Source organism: Salvelinus fontinalis, chromosome 14, assembly GCF_029448725.1.
Source record: "Salvelinus fontinalis isolate EN_2023a chromosome 14, ASM2944872v1, whole genome shotgun sequence".
Classification (NCBI taxonomy): domain Eukaryota; kingdom Metazoa; phylum Chordata; class Actinopteri; order Salmoniformes; family Salmonidae; genus Salvelinus; species Salvelinus fontinalis.
The window spans coordinates 37,097,038-37,116,699 of record NC_074678.1 but is presented as its reverse complement, the minus strand read 5'-3'; the positions used below and the strand labels follow the sequence as shown (position 1 = coordinate 37,116,699).

Sequence of the window (19,662 nt, the reverse complement as noted above, 5' to 3'; positions counted from 1 at the left end):
CCCAGGTAAGAAGTTTTAGGTTGTAGTTATTATGGGAATTATAGGAATATTTCTCTCTATATGATTTGTATTTAATATACCTTTGACTATTGGATGTTCTTATAGGCACTTTAGTATTGCCAGTGTAACAGTATAGCTTCTATCCCTCTCCTCGCCGCTACCTGGGCTTGAACCAGGAACACATCGACAACAGCCACCCCCGAAGCAGCGTTACCCATGCAGAGCAAGGGGAACAACTACTCCAAGTCTCAGAGCGAGTGATGTTTGAAACGCTATTAGCGCGCACCCCGCTAACTAGCTAGCCATTTCACATCGGTTACACCAGCCTAATCTCGGGAGTTGATAGGTTTGAAGTCATAAACAGCGCAATGCTTGAAGCACAGCGAAGAGCTGCTGGCAAAACGCACGAAAGTGCTGTTTGAATGAATGCTTACAAGCCTGCTGGTGCCTACCGTCGCTCAGTCAGACTGCTCTATCAAATCATAGACTTAATTATAACATAATAACACACAGAAATACGAGCCTTAAGTCATTATTAATATGGTCGAATCCGGAAACTATCATTTCGAAAACAAGACGTTTATTCTTTCAGTGAAATACGGACTGTTCCGTATTTTATCTAACGGGTGGCATCCATAAATATTCCTGTTACATTGCACAACCTTCAATGTTATGTCATAATTACATAAAATTCTGGCAAATTAGGCGGCCCAAACTGTTGCATATACACTGACTCTGCGTGCAATGAACGCAAGAGAAGTGACACAATTTCACCTGGTTAATATTGCCTGCTAACCTGGATTTCTTTAAGCTAAATATGCAGGTTTAATTTTAAGAAAGGTATTGATGTTTATAGTTAGGTACACATTGGAGCAACGATACGCATCGATTATATGCAACGCAGGACACGCTAGACAAACTAGTAATATTATCAACCATGTGTAGTTAACTAGTGATTATGATTGATTTATTTTATAAGATAAGTTTAATGCTAGCTAGCAACTTACCTTGGCTTCTACTGCATTCACGTAACAGGCAGGCTCCTCGTGGAGTGCAATGTAATCAGGTGGTTAGAGCGTTGGACTAGTTAACTGTAAGGTTGCAAGATTGAACCCCCCGAGCTGACAAGGTAAAAATCTGTCGTTCTGCCCCTGAACGAGGCAGTTAACCCACCGTTCCTAGGCCGTCATTGAAAATAAGAATGTGTTCTTAACTGACTTGCCTAGTTAAATAAAGATTAAATAAAGGTGTAAAAAAAAACAACAACAAAAACCGGCCAAATCGGTGTTCAAAAATACCGATTTCCGATTGTTATGAAAACTTGAAATCGGCCCTAATTAATCGGCCATTCCGATTAATCGGTCGACCTCTACTTTGGACCATGGCAAATGAAGAGAAGTGCCTGGTTTCCTACAGCTAGTGTGTCACTGTGGGCCTTATGTCATGTTAGCACCAGACTGTCTGTTAGGGGGGATGTCACAGTGAGTGCTTGTCTCGCCACATTAAAACATATCCAGTGTGATGGTTGAGCTGCTGCTAGCACTGTGAAATAAGGACACAGAGACAGAGATATTCATGCTTTGTTTTTTAATCACTTCATAGAAAAAGTATTTTCTGATATTTTAACACAATATACAATATTATACCATACATTGTGTGAAACATTTAATATGTCCGCTGCGACTGTAACGCGTTAGGTAGGTATTCAAAAGACATAAAAAAAAAATAAAAAAAATAAAAAAAAATCTCTCATGCAGATAGTGCCAAGCGTGGCTAACCATTTGGACACAACTCGGACCAAAATGTTTAACATAGATTAACAATGTTATACTGGTGACAAATTTGAATTTCAAAACTGCTAACACGTTTGGGTCAAATCAAAATAGTTCACAATAGCACAATCAATTACAAGAAGATCACATTTTTGTAACGATTCATCACGTTCAGCTCAGAGATATTGTAGCATGCCACCAATAATCCCCTTGAACTACTTTACATGGAAGGACGTGTAAAGGAGCAGACACTCTGTCTGTCTGTTGTTATTCCTTAATTCTGTCGAACCAGTGGATCTGAACCCCAAATCAGCAATCTGCATTGAAACTGTTGCACAGAGGAGCATGGATTAGTCACTACTAGAAGCTGCTGAGAGGAGAACGTCTCGGTGTGGACTAGTGACAGACTACAGTATCAAAGCTTCTCCACAGCTTATCATAGCTATACCCAGGCCTCTGTTGTTTAACATGTCTTCTATGCGTTGTAAACCTACAGGTTGTGAATATGTCTCTTTAGCTGCTGCTCAGGGCACTCAAACATTTGTGCGAATATATATTGACTTATTATATAATAAAAAAAACAAATAGAGGATATAAAAAGACTCCGACGCAGAGCCCTGTACATGTTAGACACCACCCCTTCCAGGTAATGCAAGTGCATATAAATTAAAATAGATTTACACTGACTGAAACAGTATTCTTATGTACAGTACAACTGAATGTAATGAATACACTGTTATAAACAGCAAAGGACCAGCTTGAGCTCTAGTGACAGACAATAAGAGGAGTCATGTTGAGCCTAGGTGACAAAGACTAACATGCATACACACACGTACTCTCACACTCATATTTTATGACACACACACACACACACACACACACACACACACACACACACACACACACACACACACACACACACACACACACACACACACACACACACACACACACACACACACACACACACACCACACACACCACACACGATTACCATGTAAGCCTGCTGGAGTGAGTGAGGTTATAGACAATAAGGTAGTTGAAGTACCTTTGAGTATGTCAGTAAACCGAAGTAAATAATGGAGAATAGGTCATAGATGCTGAATAGGCCGTCATGAAAACCAGCCATGGAGGCCTGTAAGGGACAATCTGCCTTGCAGACTGCCTGGGGTTGACGGTCTTAATGCTGACCCACAGTGACAGTGAACTACACTGTCCGGGCCCTTTGGTTTGGTGTCTCTGTCACATCATCTCTAGATAACCTACTACTGTGGATCATCATCCTCTTGTTCTCAACAATAAGTATTTTTCACCTCGGGTTTGGGGTTTGCAGCAGACATTCGACAGTTTCTACGTGCCGAATCTAATCTGAGGATTAAATCTAACGGACCAAATCCTGATAAACTTCCCGTCCGGCCAGGAAATGTGATACAGTTAGTGGGAAGGGAAGATTAAGGTCAATGGGTAGTAGCAGAACTTCATTCCCTTTTATTAGGTGGATGAATAAATAGCTGAACTGTATAAACCATGTGAATAATTATAGTGCAGCTGACTTCTAGACATGCAGCCGCCCGGCCACCTTTCATCATCTGGACCGGTCCTGATTCTACAGGGACAGGGGGTCCTCCCTTAGTTATATTGTTACATTATCAGAACCAGTTAGGTTCTGGAATCTTTGGTCTAGTAGGAGTAATAGACGACAGCAGGATACCTCGAGAGGAAGCTGGAAATAGCCTTCCAACTGCATGTGATAAGAAACTTTGCTTTGGCTGCCAAGTGCTATTTCTGTCTATGATGTTGACATTTGTTTGGAGTCTGAACGATATCAGGATTTGATCCATGAGGGAGAATGTGGGGAAGCAGGTTAGATGTCAGAATGTTGTGAAACTGTTTTCTGGAGTTAGAGTGAACATCTATCTGCCTACCATTTGTCTACAGTGAGGTCTGACAATCTAGACATGTAACACGAATGTGTACATTGTGTACATTTCATTTTCATATAGAAACATAGATTTTGTACATGGATTAAGATGACAGAATGTGTATTTCTTATTCTGGGAAAACATGTTTTTAGCATTTGATGAGTATGTCCAGGAATTGTTTGTCTAAGTTAGTTAGGATTTCTTCTATTACCCAATACTAGTAGGAAGACCGTTCTCTTTGTCTGAGATATAAAAGGATTTTGCTCTTGAGCTTTCGAAAAAACGAAACAAAAAAAAACATTCATACTAAAGTGTGTTCAATAAATTAAAAAAACAATTCAAAAGATAATAGTAAAAAGGCACACAAAAGTCCTCTGACAAATGATACAAGAAAAAAGTGACCATATTTTTTTCTCTCTATATAAACTCATGTCCATCAATCAGTAGATCATAAGCTACCTCATGACATCCCATTTCAGTAAAAAAGTCACAAGGTACAAAACTTCTCTCAGTAGTAGTGTGGACATTTCAGATGCCAGTCGGGATGGAAAAACAACCGTTTCCCAGATTGGCCCAAGTCCTTCATTTCATTTCCTCAGAGGACTTTCCGTCCTTCAGGCCCAAAATGTTCGCAGCATTTTTCCTGAGAACTCCGTAGCCGCCCCACTGAAACTGTCCCTCTGTTGCCGGCTCCTAACGCAAGTGCAAGGATGGGGGGGTTGAAACTGACGCCCCATGCGAGCTCAAACTAAGACCCCCGTGGGCTTGTTAAAAAGCACAGCTGCAGGATTTCTCCTGTTTAAAACATTAAACCAACCACCATTGCAGTGCAGCAGAGCCCATTAAGTGTCTGTGGGTGATGCATCGTGGGTAATTATCGCTATGGATGACGTGGGCTCCATGGATTCCTCGGGGTCCTGACAGTCAAAGTAGTCAACCGGAGACCGAGACGACTCCCCCAAAACATCCTCTTCCTCCTCCTCATCCCCCTGGCTCTGTTCATCTTTCTCTGTACCCTCAGAGTCCTCCTCCTCCAGGGTGAGTTCAAACTGGAACTTGTCTCCCGCCTGGCCCCCTTCACCTCCACCCTGCTCCTGCTGCTCCGTGGTCCAGGGAGGAGAGGGGCTCTGGGGAATCATGCTCTGATACCAGTTCCTGTTGTCCTCCAGAGTGTCCAGGATGTCCTGAGCGTCAGGGTGCACCAGGTCAGCCCACGTCTCCCACAGAGGGTGGACGATGTAGTCTATGAAACCCACCTGGAGAGAGGGAGGGAAAGGGAACAGTGGTGAGTCAGGAGTCAGAGTGTATATGTGTGTGTGTGTATATATGTGTGTCTCTGTATGTCCAGTATCATACCTGGCTTTTCTCTACTGAGGCAGTGTGTTTGTCACACATGGGGCTGATCTCCATGCCTCTCTCCCTCTCCCTGTCTCCCTGGTGGAAGAACTCCTCCATGATGCGGTCGGTCCACTGACGGTACAGCTCCAGAGACTTGGTAGGGTTACTCAGGTCAGCACAGTGAACCATGTTCCTCAGCACCTGATGGAGAGAGGGAGGGAGAGAAGAAGGTGAGAGTGATATGGAGTGGTAGGAGAGAAAGAGAGATGAAGAAAGACGGCTAGAGAATGAATGAACAGGGTTGAAGAAGAGAGAAGGAGGAGACAGGTGAAAATGGAGTGAAGGAGCAGAGGTCATACCACAATCCAAACCATGTTACTAAGTCTAGATGATGATGATGAAGATAAACCCACCTGTATTCTGTCGGTGTAGTTGTCCAGCAGCAGGACCCCAGAGCTGGTCACCTTCTTGGTCTCCACCATGGTCTTCAGGTCAGCTAACAGACTCATGTGCTTGGACATGTCAGTGGCCAGAACCATTTCGATGACCATCTTCCTCAGACTCTGCCTCTGCTTCTTGGTCAGGCTCTGGAAGATGTCACAGTTGTCCTCCTGCAGCAGCTTGAAGCCCACAGCTAGATGGTGGTTCTCTAACACGGACTCATCGTTGTACATCAGGGCTAGCTCAGAGTCTGAGGGAGACAACAGACAATGAACAACAGACAACAGTATCTATAGATAATTCTCATATATTTATTCTATACATTATTCACATAACAGTAACAGGTGTAAGAGAAAGACTCACTGGTATTGATGAGGAACTGGTTGGACACCCCCGGGTGGTCCACATCATGGATTGCTGCAGCAAAGATGGCCGCCAAGATCTCTAGATCGCTGAAGACCGCCTATGTGAGAGAGAGGGTCCAGGGTTAAGAATTTCTCAAGAGAAACAGTCAAAGAACAGAACAGCTACAGGGAACAGCTAATCCCAGTGCAGCCCACTCCCATTGATTCCAATGGCTAGGGTTGCTATCGCTAACAGCCAACATAGTGTAAACACTAGTCAGAGCTAGATGAGTGCTGGCCTACATTAGCGAAATGACTATCTTATGCTAACCATGTCTCTGTCTCTCTATAGGCACCCATACATAGCGGTTTGACACTGGCTGTAAGAGCAGGGCTATAAACATGATGGAAGGATGGAGGGACGGATGGGGGGACTGTAAAAACGGAGGAGAGCGGCTGGTGACATGCTGAGAGCTAGGTCACGCTGTTAGACTACGTCATTGATGAGGTTCGACTGTATATATATAGAACCACAGAGAATGGAGCTGTGAGAACAAACAAAATGGGGTGAGGGAGGGAGGAGGGCAAGGAGAGAGGGAGGAATAGGGGATAACTTTTGGTTTCCGTCTAAAGACTGAGGGAAGATGACTTAGGGAGAATGTGATTGAAAACCCTGGGGAAGACTTACAGTACCATAAGATTCAAGGGTTGGGGTGAGAGTAAGGACAGTGCACTAAGGTGGAGTTCTATTAGCTCAGATGGGTGTGGGATAAGGGTGAGGTAATGGTTGGGTGTGGGATAAGGGTGAGGTAATGGTATGGTGTGGGATAAGGGTGAGGTAATGGTTGGGTGTGGGATAAGGGTGAGGTAATGGTTGGGTGTGGGATAAGGGTGAGGTAATGGTTGGGTGTGGGATAAGGGTGAGGTAATGGTATGGTGTGGGATACGGGTGAGGTAATGGTAGGGTGTGGGATAAGGGTGAGGTAATGGTTGGGTGTGGGATAAGGGTGAGGTAATGGTTGGGTGTGGGATAAGGGTGAGGTAATGGTAGGGTGTGGGATAAGGGTGAGGTAATGGTTGGGTGTGGGATAAGGGTGAGGTAATGGTATGGTGTGGGATACGGGTGAGGTAATGGTAGGGTGTGGGATAAGGGTGAGGTAATGGTTGGGTGTGGGATAAGGGTGAGGTAATGGTATGGTGTGGGATAAGGGTGAGGTAATGGTATGGTGTGGGATAAGGGTGAGGTAATGGTTGGGTGTGGGATAAGGGTGAGGTAATGGTAGGGTGTGGGATAAGGGTGAGGTAATGGTAGGGTGTGGGATAAGGGTGAGGTAATGGTTGGGTGTGGGATAAGGGTGAGGTAATGGTATGGTGTGGGATAAGGGTGAGGTAATGGTTGGGTGTGGGATAAGGGTGAGGTAATGGTAGGGTGTGGGATAAGGGTGAGGTAATGGTTGGGTGTGGGATAAGGGTGAGGTAATGGTTGGGTGTGGGATAAGGGTGAGGTAATGGTTGGGTGTGGGATAAGGGTGAGGTAATGGTTGGGTGTGGGATAAGGGTGAGGTAATGGTAGGGTGTGGGATAAGGGTGAGGTAATGGTTGGGTGTGGGATAAGGGTGAGGTAATGGTTGGGTGTGGTATAATGGTGAGGTAATGGTGGGGTGTGGTAAAAGGGTGAGGTAATGGTAGGATGTGGTATAAGGGTGAGGTATTGGTAGGGTGTGGTATAAGGGTGAGGTAATGGTAGGGTGTGGTATAAGGGTGAGGTAATGGTAGGGTGTGGTATAAGGGTGAGGTAATGGTAGGGTGTGGTAAAAGGGTGAGGTAATGGTAGGATGTGGTATATGGGTGAGGTAATGGTAGGGTGTGGTATACGGGTGAGGTAATGTTAGGGTGTGGTATACGGGTAAGGTAATGTTAGGGTGTGGTAAAAGGGTGAGGTAATGGTTGGGTGTGGGGGATGTGTGAAGAAAAGAAAAGTCTAGTGTCAGCCACTTACGTTGAGGGCTGGTGTAGAGAGCAGGATGTGTGTGGACTGGGGTTAGGGGTTTGGTAACTTAGGTCGAGGGCTGGTGTGGGGGTTAGGGGTTAGGTAACTTACATCGAGGGCTGGTGTAGAGAGCAGGATGTGTGTGGACTGGGCCACGTCTGCCGCGTGGAGGCTGTTGTGGTAGGCCACGTCTCCATGGTAGTGGTCCTCCAGGGTCATCATGTAGGCAACAAACGTCTCTGTCGGGATCTTAAAGGTCTTCAGCAGGTCTCTCTCCTGCAGGGGACACAAGGATATGACTTAGTACCTATGTACAGCTGTACCATATTGTGTGTGTGTGTGTCTGCATTGCATGCATATAGCGTATGTGGGTGCAGCCGTGCATGTGTGTGTGTGTGTGTGTGTGTGTGTGTGTGTGTGTGTGTGTGTGTGTGTGTGTGTGTGTGTGTGTGTGTGTGTGTGTGTGTGTGTGTGTGTGTGTGTGTGTGTGTGTGTGTAGGAGTGTATAGCCAGTTATAACCTACCTGGAAGATGGCGTACATGATACAGGTGAGAGGTCTATGTTCGGAGTACTCTGCCACGGTAAAGATGTTCAGACCCCACTTATTCAGATCCTCCAGTTCCTTGGAGAGCATGTCCTCCTTGTCCGTCTTGACCCCGAAACGTGAGATGGAGGAGTTGGAGAGGGAGGGTCCATAAGAGACCTTCTTCACTCCAGTGATCTGAGTCATCAGCTGTTGCTGCTTCTTCCTCTCCCGACCAGCCTTCTCCTTGGGCGTCACAGATGGCATGTCCATGTCGTTCTGTTTGTCTGAGGGGGGAGAGGACATCTCTTTGGGTTAGGACACTCCATGCCATTGTGTTTGACAGACCACAGAGAGAAGAGAGGATGAAGGTTTGATGGCCCATTCAGTTTAGTAATGTCATTACAATGAACTCTAACTGTGCTGCTGTGTAGACAGTGAAGCCTCTCATAGCTGAACTAACCTGTCTCTCTCCGCTGAGGGTAATTCAGTGTGATCCACTGTCACTGCTCTCGCTCCCTCTCCCTCTCTCTCTCTCCCTCTCTCTCTCACTCCCTCTCTCTCCCTCTCTCTCTCCCTCTCCCTCTCTCTCTCTATCCCTCTCTCTCTCCCTCTATCACTCCCTCTCTCTCCCTCTATCACTCTCTCTCTCCCTCTCCCTCTCCCTCTGTCCCTCTTTCTCCCTCTCTCCCTCTCTCTCTCACTCTCACTCCCTCTCTCTCCCCCTCTGTCCCTCTCTCTCTCTCTCTCTCTCTCTCTCTCCCTCTGTCCCTCTCACTCCCTCTCTCCTCCTTCAGTCATAATAGAAAATGGGTGATTAAGCATGCTGTAACATGTGATGCATGGGAAACAGGGGAAGAGCAATAAACTGGCACAGTAATTCATTATCACCATCATTATCACCACTGAGACAATGTCTACTAGCTTCTCAGACATGCCACTGAAGCCACTCTCCCATTCCCTTACACACACAATGGACCAGAACTCTATGAATGGAAGGGACAGTTGGTTTGGCCATTGAAATAGAATGCATTTTTTATGGGTTTTATAAGGACCCTCACATAAAAAAGGTAACCTGGTTTTATAAGCACACAGCAGACACTTCCTCCATAAAGGTTAGAGTGTGTGTTTATTAGAGTGTGTGTTTATTAGAGTGTGTGTTTATTAGAGTGTGTGTTTATTAGAGTGTGTGTTTATTAGAGTGTGTTGCTGATGAAGCTGTATTGTTTGACATGTGGCCGTCTGTCTGTCTGTCTGTCTGTCTGTCTGTCTGTCTGTCTGTCTGTCTGTCTGTCTGTCTGTCAGGAAGTGGTTTTGCCAATTCAAAATGTTCTATGCAGGTGGAGTGTTAATGTGACCTTGAGTCCCTGAGGCCCAGACGAGACTGTCATGTCTCTCTCCTCTCCATGAGTTGGGTTAAATGTAGAAGATGCATTTCAGTTGAATGCGTTCAGTTGTACAACTGACTAGGTATCCTCTCTTTCCCTTCCCTCTCTCTCTCTTTCTCTCTCCTCTATCTCTCTCTCTCTCCATTTCTCTCACATTTATTCTGCTGAAATTCTGAATTACCTCCAGCCTGCTCTATATGCTCTCAGTGAAACCCAAATGCCAGAGAGAGAAAGAGAGATGGAGAGAGAGAGATGGAGAGAGAGCGTGTGGGTGGATTTGGGCTTTTAAAATTCCCTTAATGAGTTATGCCTGGCTGTTACCGTGGTAGCAAGTCGGAAAGAGCCAGTTCAGACAGGGTGTTATGGGATGAGTGGAATGAACAGCTGTGGAGGAGAGGAGCCCTTGCACGTGAATGGGCCTCACACACACACCATCATCCCCAACCCACAGTCCCATAGGGATGAAATGCCCAATAGAATGCACGCACATATAAAGGGTTCAAATCTCTCTCCAACAAGGCATCCTAGGATGACCTTACAATACAAAAACTATGTGGGTGGAAAATGGAGAGAGGGAAACTTGAAAATGGCAGCCATAAATGTCAACAATGTTATCCCCTTGCCTTGTTTTTCTAAAGAAACAATGAGCTCGATATTGCTGTAACATAATTAGAAATATAATCCCAATCAATGGTCAGTGGTCAGCTCAGGACAAACTATCAGCTGTCTGTTTCCTAATGCTTTCTCTGCATCTCTTTCCCATATTAATGTGTAGCCAAACAGCTGCAGCAAACCACTCCTACTGCTCGGTCCCACAGGGAACTATAGAGCGGTAGAGTGATAGAAAGTCCCATCTCCCATCTGTGTCTGACCTACGCACTAACTTCCTCAGGCATGGAGCGATGGAGAGAGGAAGGGGGGATGGGGTGAAGAAAGACAGAGATGCATTAAAAGGGATATGAGTCACCGAATGGGAGGCTCAGTTATCTGTGAGGGGATTCCACCGTACCCCCACCTCACCTCTACTGCGTAATACCAGTCTCTCCATCTCTCTCCATCTCCCCCCTCCCTATCACAATCTCTCTCCCCCATCTTCTAGCTCAGACCCTGCAGTGGGAGACTAGAGGGGACTAGATTCAGATGGCAGTGCATCACACATGGTACAGTACATACGCAGGTAGATAGCAGGCCACGGGCATCCATATTGTCTGTTCTTCTACCTGCCTCTGTCCTTCCTCCTCTCCCACACATATATTATGTCCCAAATGGCCCCCTGTTCCCTATGTAGTGCACTGCTTTTACCAGGGTCCATAGGGCCAGCCCATAGGGTTCTGATCAACAGTAGTGCACTATATAGTGAATAGGGTACCATTTGGGATGCACTCAGAGAGTCACGACTGGAGCCCCCCCCCCCCCCCCCCTCTCTCTCTCTATCCACTGGCTCTGATGTGGCCTAACAAGCTCACCTGTCAATCAACCAGTAGCAGAGGCACCTCACTAAGAAGTGTGTAGCCAGCCAACCACCTCAAAGCTTCAAGCTTTTCCTATCTGGTTTTGTTTTAATGGGCCTTGGGAGTGATGGATGAATACTAACAAGAGGTAATGGTGCAGGGTTTTACAGTACACCCCCGCAACAAGCATCCAGACTCAGACAAAATGGAGGGAGAATCCCACACACACTGCGGTATACTGTATACACACATGTGTGAGATATAAGATATGAGTATTTGTGCGTACAAGTGTGGGTGTATGAAAGTGTGTTCGATTGATTGTGTGTGCATGATTGATCTTTATCAGTCTATAATAAGTGTGTGGGAACAGTCACACATCAAAAGCAATGGATTTACCTAGAGTGTGTGTGTGTGTGTGTGTGTGTGTGTGTGTGTGTGTGTGTGTGTGTGTGTGTGTGTGTGTGTGTGTGTGTGTGTGTGTGTGTGTGTGTGTGTGTGTGTGTGTGTGAGATCAGGTCTTTACCCATAAAGGTGTTGGAGATGAACTCGGACACCTGGTTACCGGAGCGACTCATCTCTGAGAGGTGTGTCAGCTCCCGGTTCAACATTCTCTTGAACTGGAAAAGAAGATACAGAGGAGAGGGGGAAAACGTTAGCATCCTGGAAACTACTGGAAAACCTGGAAGACATTATGGTGCAGGAGAATACTGTGGCAAAGTAGTCACTGGGGATTACTGTATGCTCATTCGAGCTTTATACAAACAAACAAAATCTCTAAACAAATCTATAAACATTACACACAATCAGTACAAAAGGGATTTGGAAAATAAATGTTTTATTGTTTTCATATCAACAAATCAAATCCCTCCAGAATAATATTCTGCAGTGCAGATTCCATCTGGTCATTATCACATTCATGATTTCTGGTTCATATTGCAAGAGGAAAACCTGCAGATCTGCAGTGTATTATACAGCCTATGAGAAAACCATGCATACAACACAGCTGTAGGGAAGCACCGCCACTGCAGCAACAGTAGCACCGTCTGTGTGTCAGAGAGAGAGATTCCTAGCCCCATCCACAGCACTATTGTGTTCTGCAAAGATGCAACCAAGATGGAGCCGCAGCTCAGCTCCATAACATCAGACCACCTAGGACCAAACAACCACCACACTGCATAGAACACAACCACACAGCTTTAGGTTTACACCCTCCAAAACATCACCAAAACATCACCACAATACTAGAACAGCTCAAACACCAAAACCAGAAGGTAAATATAATGTCATGGCATGTTATCCTGAGGAGCTACGTCAGCTAACAATACAATACACACCTTAATGTAACCCCAAGACACAGACAGCAGGTAGTTAGCTTCAGGCATTTTGGAACCCGTTTTCCCCTCCCTACAGGACAGAGAGCCAGCAGCAACAGCCGCAGAACTACTGTAATCCAGCGTGGTAAAATAGAGAGAGGCAGATGAACGGGATTCCTTTAGTGCTAAAAAGAATCCTCCTCTTCTCTCCTCTTCTCTGCTCCCTTGGCTTTCTGGCTCAACGGATAATAGAACAGCTAGTTAAAGATGGCTGGTCGCTCTCTCTCTCAGCAGAAGTCTCAGTGAGGCTCTCCATGTCTAGGTAAGAGGATACCAAATACCAATACGAAAGAGGAGAAGGGGGCAGACTGTAGCTGTAGTCAGGGTTAGTGGTTACGTCCTAGGCTAGGAGATCCACAGAACTGGGCTGCAGCTGGAGCTATGAGCTAGATTTGGAGCTGAGGGGGGCTCTGAGCACTGATGAATAATAGACAAGAAGGGGAGGAGGGAGGAAATACTGGGATGGAGAGAGGAGGAGGAGAGAAAAAAGGTAAAGCACTGCGATGCTCATCTGACTGGAGGGGGGTTCCTCCACTGTATTAATCTCACTCCACTGCTCTCTAACTGCTGCAGCTGTCTTCTCTATCTCTCTCCCTGGCTCTCTCTCTCCCTGGCTCTCTCTCTCCCTGGCTCTCTCTCTATCTCTCTCCCTGGCTCTCTCTCTCTCCCTGGCTCTCTCTCTATCTCTCTCCCTGGCTCTCTCTCCATCTCTCTCCCTGGCTCTCTCTCTCCCTGGCTCTCTCTCCCTGGCTCTCTCTCTCTATCTCTCTCCCTGGCTCTCTCTCTCCCTGGCTCTCTCTCTCCCTGGCTCTCTCTCTCCCTGGCTCTCTCTCTATCTCTCTCCATGGCTCTCTCTCTCCCTGGCTCTCTCTCCCTGGCTCTCTCTCTCTATCTCTCTCCCTGGCTCTCTCTCTCCCTGGCTCTCTCTCTCCCTGGCTCTCTCTCTCCCTGACTCTCTCTCCCTGGCTCTCTCTATCTCTCTCCCTGGCTCTTTCTCTCCCTGGCTCTCTCTCCCTGGCTCTCTCTCTAAGTTTCACTCCCTGGCTCTCTCTCCCTGGTTCTCTCTCCCTGGCTCTCTCACTAAGTCTCTCTCTCTCCCTTGCTCTCTCACTAAGTCTCTCTCTCCCTGGCTCTCTCACTAAGTCTCTCTTGCTCCCTGGCTCTCTCTCTCCCTGGATTTCTCTGTAAGTCTCTCTCTCCAAGTCTCTCTTCCTTCAATGTATTTCTCTCTCTTTTCTCCTCTATCTCTATCCTCTCTCTCTCCCTTTCTCTCTCTTTCGTTCTGTCTCTGTCTATCCTCTATTTCTCTGGCTCTGTCTCTCTCTTTCCTCCTGTTTCTCTCTCAATCCTCTCTCTCTCTCTCTTTCCTCTTGTCTCTATCCTCTCTCTTTCCTCCTGTCTCTATTCTCTCTTTCACTCTCTCTTTCCTCCTGTATCTCTATCCTCTCTCTCTCCCTTTCTTTGTCTTTCCTCCTGTCTCTGTCTATCCTCTCTTTCTCTGGCTCTCTCTCCCTTTCTCTCTCTTTCCTCCTGTCTCTCTCTTTCCTCTCTCCCCCTTTCTCTCTCTTTCCTCCTGCCTCTCTCTCTCTCCCTTTCCTCTTGGCTCTATCTCTCTCCCTTTCTCTCTCTCTCCTCCTCCTCTCCCTTTCTCTCTTTTTCCTCCTGTCTTTCTCTCTCTCCCCTCCGTCTCTCTCTATACTCTCTCTCAGTTTACCATCTCCTTTCTCTCTCTCTTTTCCCCTACCTGTTGTCTGTCAGCCTCAGCAACACACTGTACATAGCACACGTGATTTGACAGAGAGTGGAGCAGAGTGGAGGGGAGAGCCCCCAGCAGCACAACCAGGCAGTGGGGGAGGGGTGGGAATGGGAACCAGAGATACAAGATCCCCCTTCCCTCTTTTCTATCCTCCTCTCTTCCCCTCTTCTCCTCTGCAGATAACCCACTTCCCTCCTCCCTGACGGAGGCAAGGATGAGGAAAGCCTCTCTCTTTGATCTCTCTGCCAGAGGATCACAGACTAGTGCTGCCATTTAGCCATTTTTAATAGAGTACTGAGAGAATCGTGGGAGAAGCCTGCGTCAATGAGCAGTAATGGGAGAAATGAGAAGGAACGGCACGTCTTATACTGTACATCTCTTTCTTTATTTGTCTCCCTCGCTCCTCCTCTCTTTCTATTGCCTGACATTTGTCAGCAGAGCCACAGTGGCTGTTCATTATCCACAGCCGATATTAGTATTAGAGGTTTTCAGGGTGAGAGAAAACACCAAAGAGACGGAGTGAGAGAAAACACCAAAGAGACGGAGCAAGAGAAAACACCAAAGAGACGGAGTGAGAGAAAACACCAAAGAGACGGAGTGAGAGAAAACACCAAAGAGACGGAGTGAGAGAAAACACCAAAGAGACGGAGTGAGAGAAAACACCAAAGAGACGGAGTGAGAGAAAACACCAAAGAGACGGAGTGAGAGAAAACACCAAAGAGACGGAGTGAGAGAAAACACCAAAGAGACGGAGTGAGAGAAAACACCAAAGAGACGGAGTGAGAGAAAACACCAGACAGAGAGAAAACACCAAAGAGACGGAGTGAGAGAAAACACCAAAGAGACGGAGTGAGAGAAAACACCAAAGAGACGGAGTGAGAGAAAACACCAAAGAGACGGAGCGAGAGAAAACACCAAAGAGACGGAGTGAGAGAAAACAACAAAGAGACGGAGTGAGAGAAAACACCAAAGAGACGGAGTGAGAGAAAACACCAAAGAGACGGAGCGAGAGAAAACACCAAAGAGACGGAGTGAGAGAAAACACCAAAGAGACGGAGCGAGAGAAAACACCAAAGAGACGGAGCGAGAGAAAACACCAAAGAGACGGAGTGAGAGAAAACACCAAAGAGACGGAGCGAGAGAAAACACCAAAGAGACGGAGTGAGAGAAAACACCAAAGAGACGGAGTGAGAGAAAACACCAAAGAGACAGAGTGAGAGAAAACACCAAAGAGACGGAGTGAGAGAAAACACCAAAGAGACGGAGTGAGAGAAAACACCAAAGAGACGGAGTGAGAGAAAACACCAAAGAGACGGAGTGAGAGAAAACAACAAAGAGACGGAGCAAGAGAAAACACCAAAGAGACGGAGTGAGAGAAAACACCAGTCAGAGAGAGAGAAAACACCAGACAGAGAGAGAGAAAACACCAAAGAGACGGAGTGAGAGAAAACACCAAAGAGACGGAGTGAGAGAAAACACCAAAGAGACGGAGTGAGAGAAAACACCAAAGAGACGAAGTGAGAGAAAACACCAAAGAGACGGAGTGAGAGAAAACACCAGACAGAGAGAGAGAAAACACCAGACAGAGAGAGAGAAAACACCAAAGAGACGGAGTGAGAGAAAACACCAAAGAGACGGAGTGAGAGAAAACACCAAAGAGACGGAGTGAGAGAAAACACCAAAGAGACGAAGTGAGAGAAAACACCAGACAGAGAGAGAGAAAACACCAAAGAGACGAAGTGAGAGGAAGAAAAATTGGTAGATAATTGCATCCTTCACCAATTTGGGTTGATCTCTCTCTCTCTCTCTCTCTCTCTCTCTCTCTCTCTCTCTCTCTCTCTCTCTCTCTCTCTCTCTCTCTCTCTCCCTCTCTCTCTCTCTCTCTCTCTCTCTCTCTCTCTCTCTCTCTCTCTCTCTCTCTCTCTCTCTCTCTCTCTCTCTCTCTCTCTCTCTCTCTCCTCTCTCTCTCTCTCTCTCTCTCTCTCTCTCTCTCTCTCTCTCTCTCTCTCTCTCTCTCTCTCTCTCTCTCTCTCTTATGTTCAATGGGCTGCCTGCTCTGGTAGGAGACTGACTGGAGGCCATCAGTTAATAGAGCTATGAGCTATCATTTCCTCTCAGCAAGGTTTCTTAATGCTCATTGTGAAACCTTTATCCAGGATGGAGAGGAATATCCATGATTGTGAAACTGAGAATTCTCATATAAGAGCTTGTTTGTAGGAAACGGTAAACAAATCTTTACCAGGAGCCTTCTATCGAGCAGAATACACGTGTGTTGGGAAAGATGAGGGAGAGATTAAAGCTTTCACATTATCCTTCCTCTGCAAACCAAGAAAGGGAGGAGGGTGGAGAAACGGAGTTAAACATTAAAAGAGAAGAAGCCCTCTTTATATAAAACTACATAGTAAATAATATGAGAAATATAACAGCGGGAGATGTCTCAGTGATGGAGGAGCTAGACTGTAGCCTCCAGGCAGAGTTAACACACACACACACACACACACACACACACACACACACACACACACACACACACACACACACACACACACACACACACACACACACACACACACACACACACACACACACACACACACACACACACACACACACACACACACACACACACACACACACTATAACTAAACAACAACCAACAACAATCCAATCTCCTCTCATCAGAACTCAGCTCTGCTGCACAGCATTTGTCACCTCTCTGTACCACACACTCCATATCCCATACACACACTACAGCCCTCTGTGTGTGTTACATTCCCACTGCATCTCTCCCTACTTCCTCTCTCTTTCAGTGTTGATCTGTGTAGGGATGCCCCACCCGTGGTGATCTTAATGAAACTCTATGAGCTGATTGTGAATGAGATTGAGATTTAATGTTAATATTGGATGAGTTGAGTGTTGATGATTCATTCAGATAAAACAGAGGTGAAGGGAGAGTATTTTTCCTCCTGCTGTGGAGCTCACCTCTCTGACACCGGAGCTCGCCTCTCTGACACCGGAGCTCGCCTCTCTGACACCGGAGCTCGCCTCTCTGACACCGGAGCTCACCTCTCTGACACCGGAGCTCACCTCTCTGACACCGGAGCTCACCTTTCTGACACCGGAGCTCGCCTCTCTGACACCGGAGCTCAACTCTGACACCGGAGATCGCCTCTCTGACACCGGAGCTCACCTTTCTGACACCGGAGCTCGCCTCTCTGACACCGGAGCTCAACTCTGACACCGGAGCTCGCCTCTCTGACACCGGAGCTCAACTCTGACACCGGAGATCGCCTCTCTGACACCGGAGCTCAACTCTGACACCGGAGATCGCCTCTCTGACACCGGAGCTCAACTCTGACACCGGAGATCGCCTCTCTGACACCGGAGCTCAACTCTGACACCGGAGATCGCCTCTCTGACACCGGAGCTCAACTCTGACACCGGAGATCGCCTCTCTGACACCGGAGCTCACCTCTCTGACACCGGAGCTCAACTCTGACACCGGAGATCGCCTCTCTGACACCGGAGCTCAACTCTGACACCGGAGATCGCCTCTCTGACACCGGAGCTCACCTCTCTGACACCGGAGCTCAACTCTGACACCGGAGATCGCCTCTCTGACACCGGAGCTCAACTCTGACACCGGAGCTCTCCTCTCTGACACCGGAGCTCAACTCTGACACCGGAGCTCTCCTCTCTGACACCGGAGCTCAACTCTGACACCGGAGCTCGCCTCTCTGACACCGGAGCTCAACTCTGACACCGGAGCTCGCCTCTCTGACACCGGAGATCGCCTCTCTGACACCGGAGCTCGCCTCTCTGACACCGGAGATCGCCTCTCTGACACCGGAGCTCGCCTCTCTGACACCGGAGATCGCCTCTCTGACACCGGAGCTCACCTCTCTGACACCGGAGCTCACCTCTCTGACACCGGAGCTCGCCTCTCTGACACCGGAGCTCGCCTCTCTGACACCGGAGCTCACCTCTCTGACACCGGAGCTCACCTCTCTGACACCGGAGCTCACCTCTCTGACACCGGAGCTCACCTCTCTGACACCGGAGCTCACCTCTCTGACACCGGAGCTCACCTCTCTGACACCGGAGCTCACCTCTCTGACACCGGAGCTCACCTCTCTGACACCGGAGCTCTCTCTCTCTCTCTGCTTCTCCGCCCTCCATTCTTTCACTCTCTCGATCACTTTGTAACCTTTTCTCTACCCCCTCCCTCTCTCCCCATCCTCTCTCCCCACCAACGGCAGACAGACAGACAGACATACATACACACAAGCAGGCATGTACTGTGGCATCTTTTGAAATTACTTGAGTTAATAACACCACTGATTGAGGACCTCCAAACTCAACATGTTATTTCATTTCCTCTTCCAGCCACGAGTGGGCACTATGTCCTCAGACAGGCTGCAGCTGAATAGACTGTAAAATATGACTCTTGCTCAACATGGGGAATTTGTAAAGTAAAATTCCATATTTTTTATCAAATGTTCCGTAATAATATAACTTGAGCACGCACAACTTCAGTGCTAGGTAATCTTATCTAGTTGAGCTTGATTCCCCGGCCTTGGTAAACGTATGACACACAGTGATTACACTGTGGTCATGATGGGGTAAGATTGACCATGACATATGTTTCTTCAGGGATGAGGGCAGTGCGTTTACAGATAGAGACCAACCCCATAGAGAGTCCGGATACACACGACCTCTCACTTCCTCTAACTGACTCACTACAGTCCGGCTCTGGCTGCCAATGGCACTGTGTGTGTATACGTAGGTGTGCCATCGTTAGCTCACAAATAAGAAAGTATGAGGAATTGAGAAACTGCATGACAAAAGAGAAAGAGGAAAACAGATGATTAAAGAGTAAAAGAGAGACAAAGAAAGAAAAGAGAAGTAAAGGCAAGTGACTCAACGCTTTGACACAAAGTGTTTCAGTTCCCCTCAGAGAGATTTCAGTTGTGGTCAGCAGCTCTATCTAAACCTCCAGAGAGATCAGCTCTATCTAAACCTCCAGAGAGATCAGCTCTATCTAAACCTACAGAGAGATCAGCTCTATCTAAACCTACAGAGAGAAATCAGCTCTATCTAAACCTACAGAGAGATCAGCTCTATCTAAACCTCCAGAGAGATCAGCTCTATCTAAACCTCCAGAGAGATCAGCTCTATCTAAACCTACAGAGAGAGATCAGCTCTATCTAAACCTCCAGAGAGAGATCAGCTCTATCTAAACCTACAGAGAGAGATCAGCTCTATCTAAACCTCCAGAGAGAGATCAGCTCTATCTAAACCTACAGAGAGAGATCAGTTCTATCTAAACATTCAGAGAGATCAGCTGTATCTAAACCTACAGA

General features: G+C 47.0%; 1 protein-coding gene across 3 annotated transcripts in view; it reads right to left on the bottom strand.

Moving 5' to 3' along the window:
- Positions 1-1,572: 1,572 nt before the first annotated feature.
- pde4ba (phosphodiesterase 4B, cAMP-specific a) overlaps positions 1,573-19,662 on the bottom strand; it is a 101,039-nt gene continuing 82,949 nt past the window's right edge. For 2 of the 3 annotated variants that reach the window (XM_055861604.1, XM_055861605.1), the window contains 7 exons: positions 11,694-11,787; positions 8,332-8,618; positions 7,919-8,083; positions 5,837-5,936; positions 5,446-5,723; positions 5,051-5,233; positions 1,573-4,950 (listed from right to left, as the gene is read on the bottom strand). In XM_055861604.1, the coding sequence (XP_055717579.1) occupies positions 4,537-4,950; positions 5,051-5,233; positions 5,446-5,723; positions 5,837-5,936; positions 7,919-8,083; positions 8,332-8,618; positions 11,694-11,787 (1,521 nt within the window). In that variant the 3' untranslated portion in view covers positions 1,573-4,536. Of the gene's footprint in view, positions 4,951-5,050; positions 5,234-5,445; positions 5,724-5,836; positions 5,937-7,918; positions 8,084-8,331; positions 8,619-11,693; positions 11,788-12,504; positions 13,078-19,662 lie in introns of those variants that run through there. The other variant, XM_055861606.1, reaches the window with a different exon arrangement.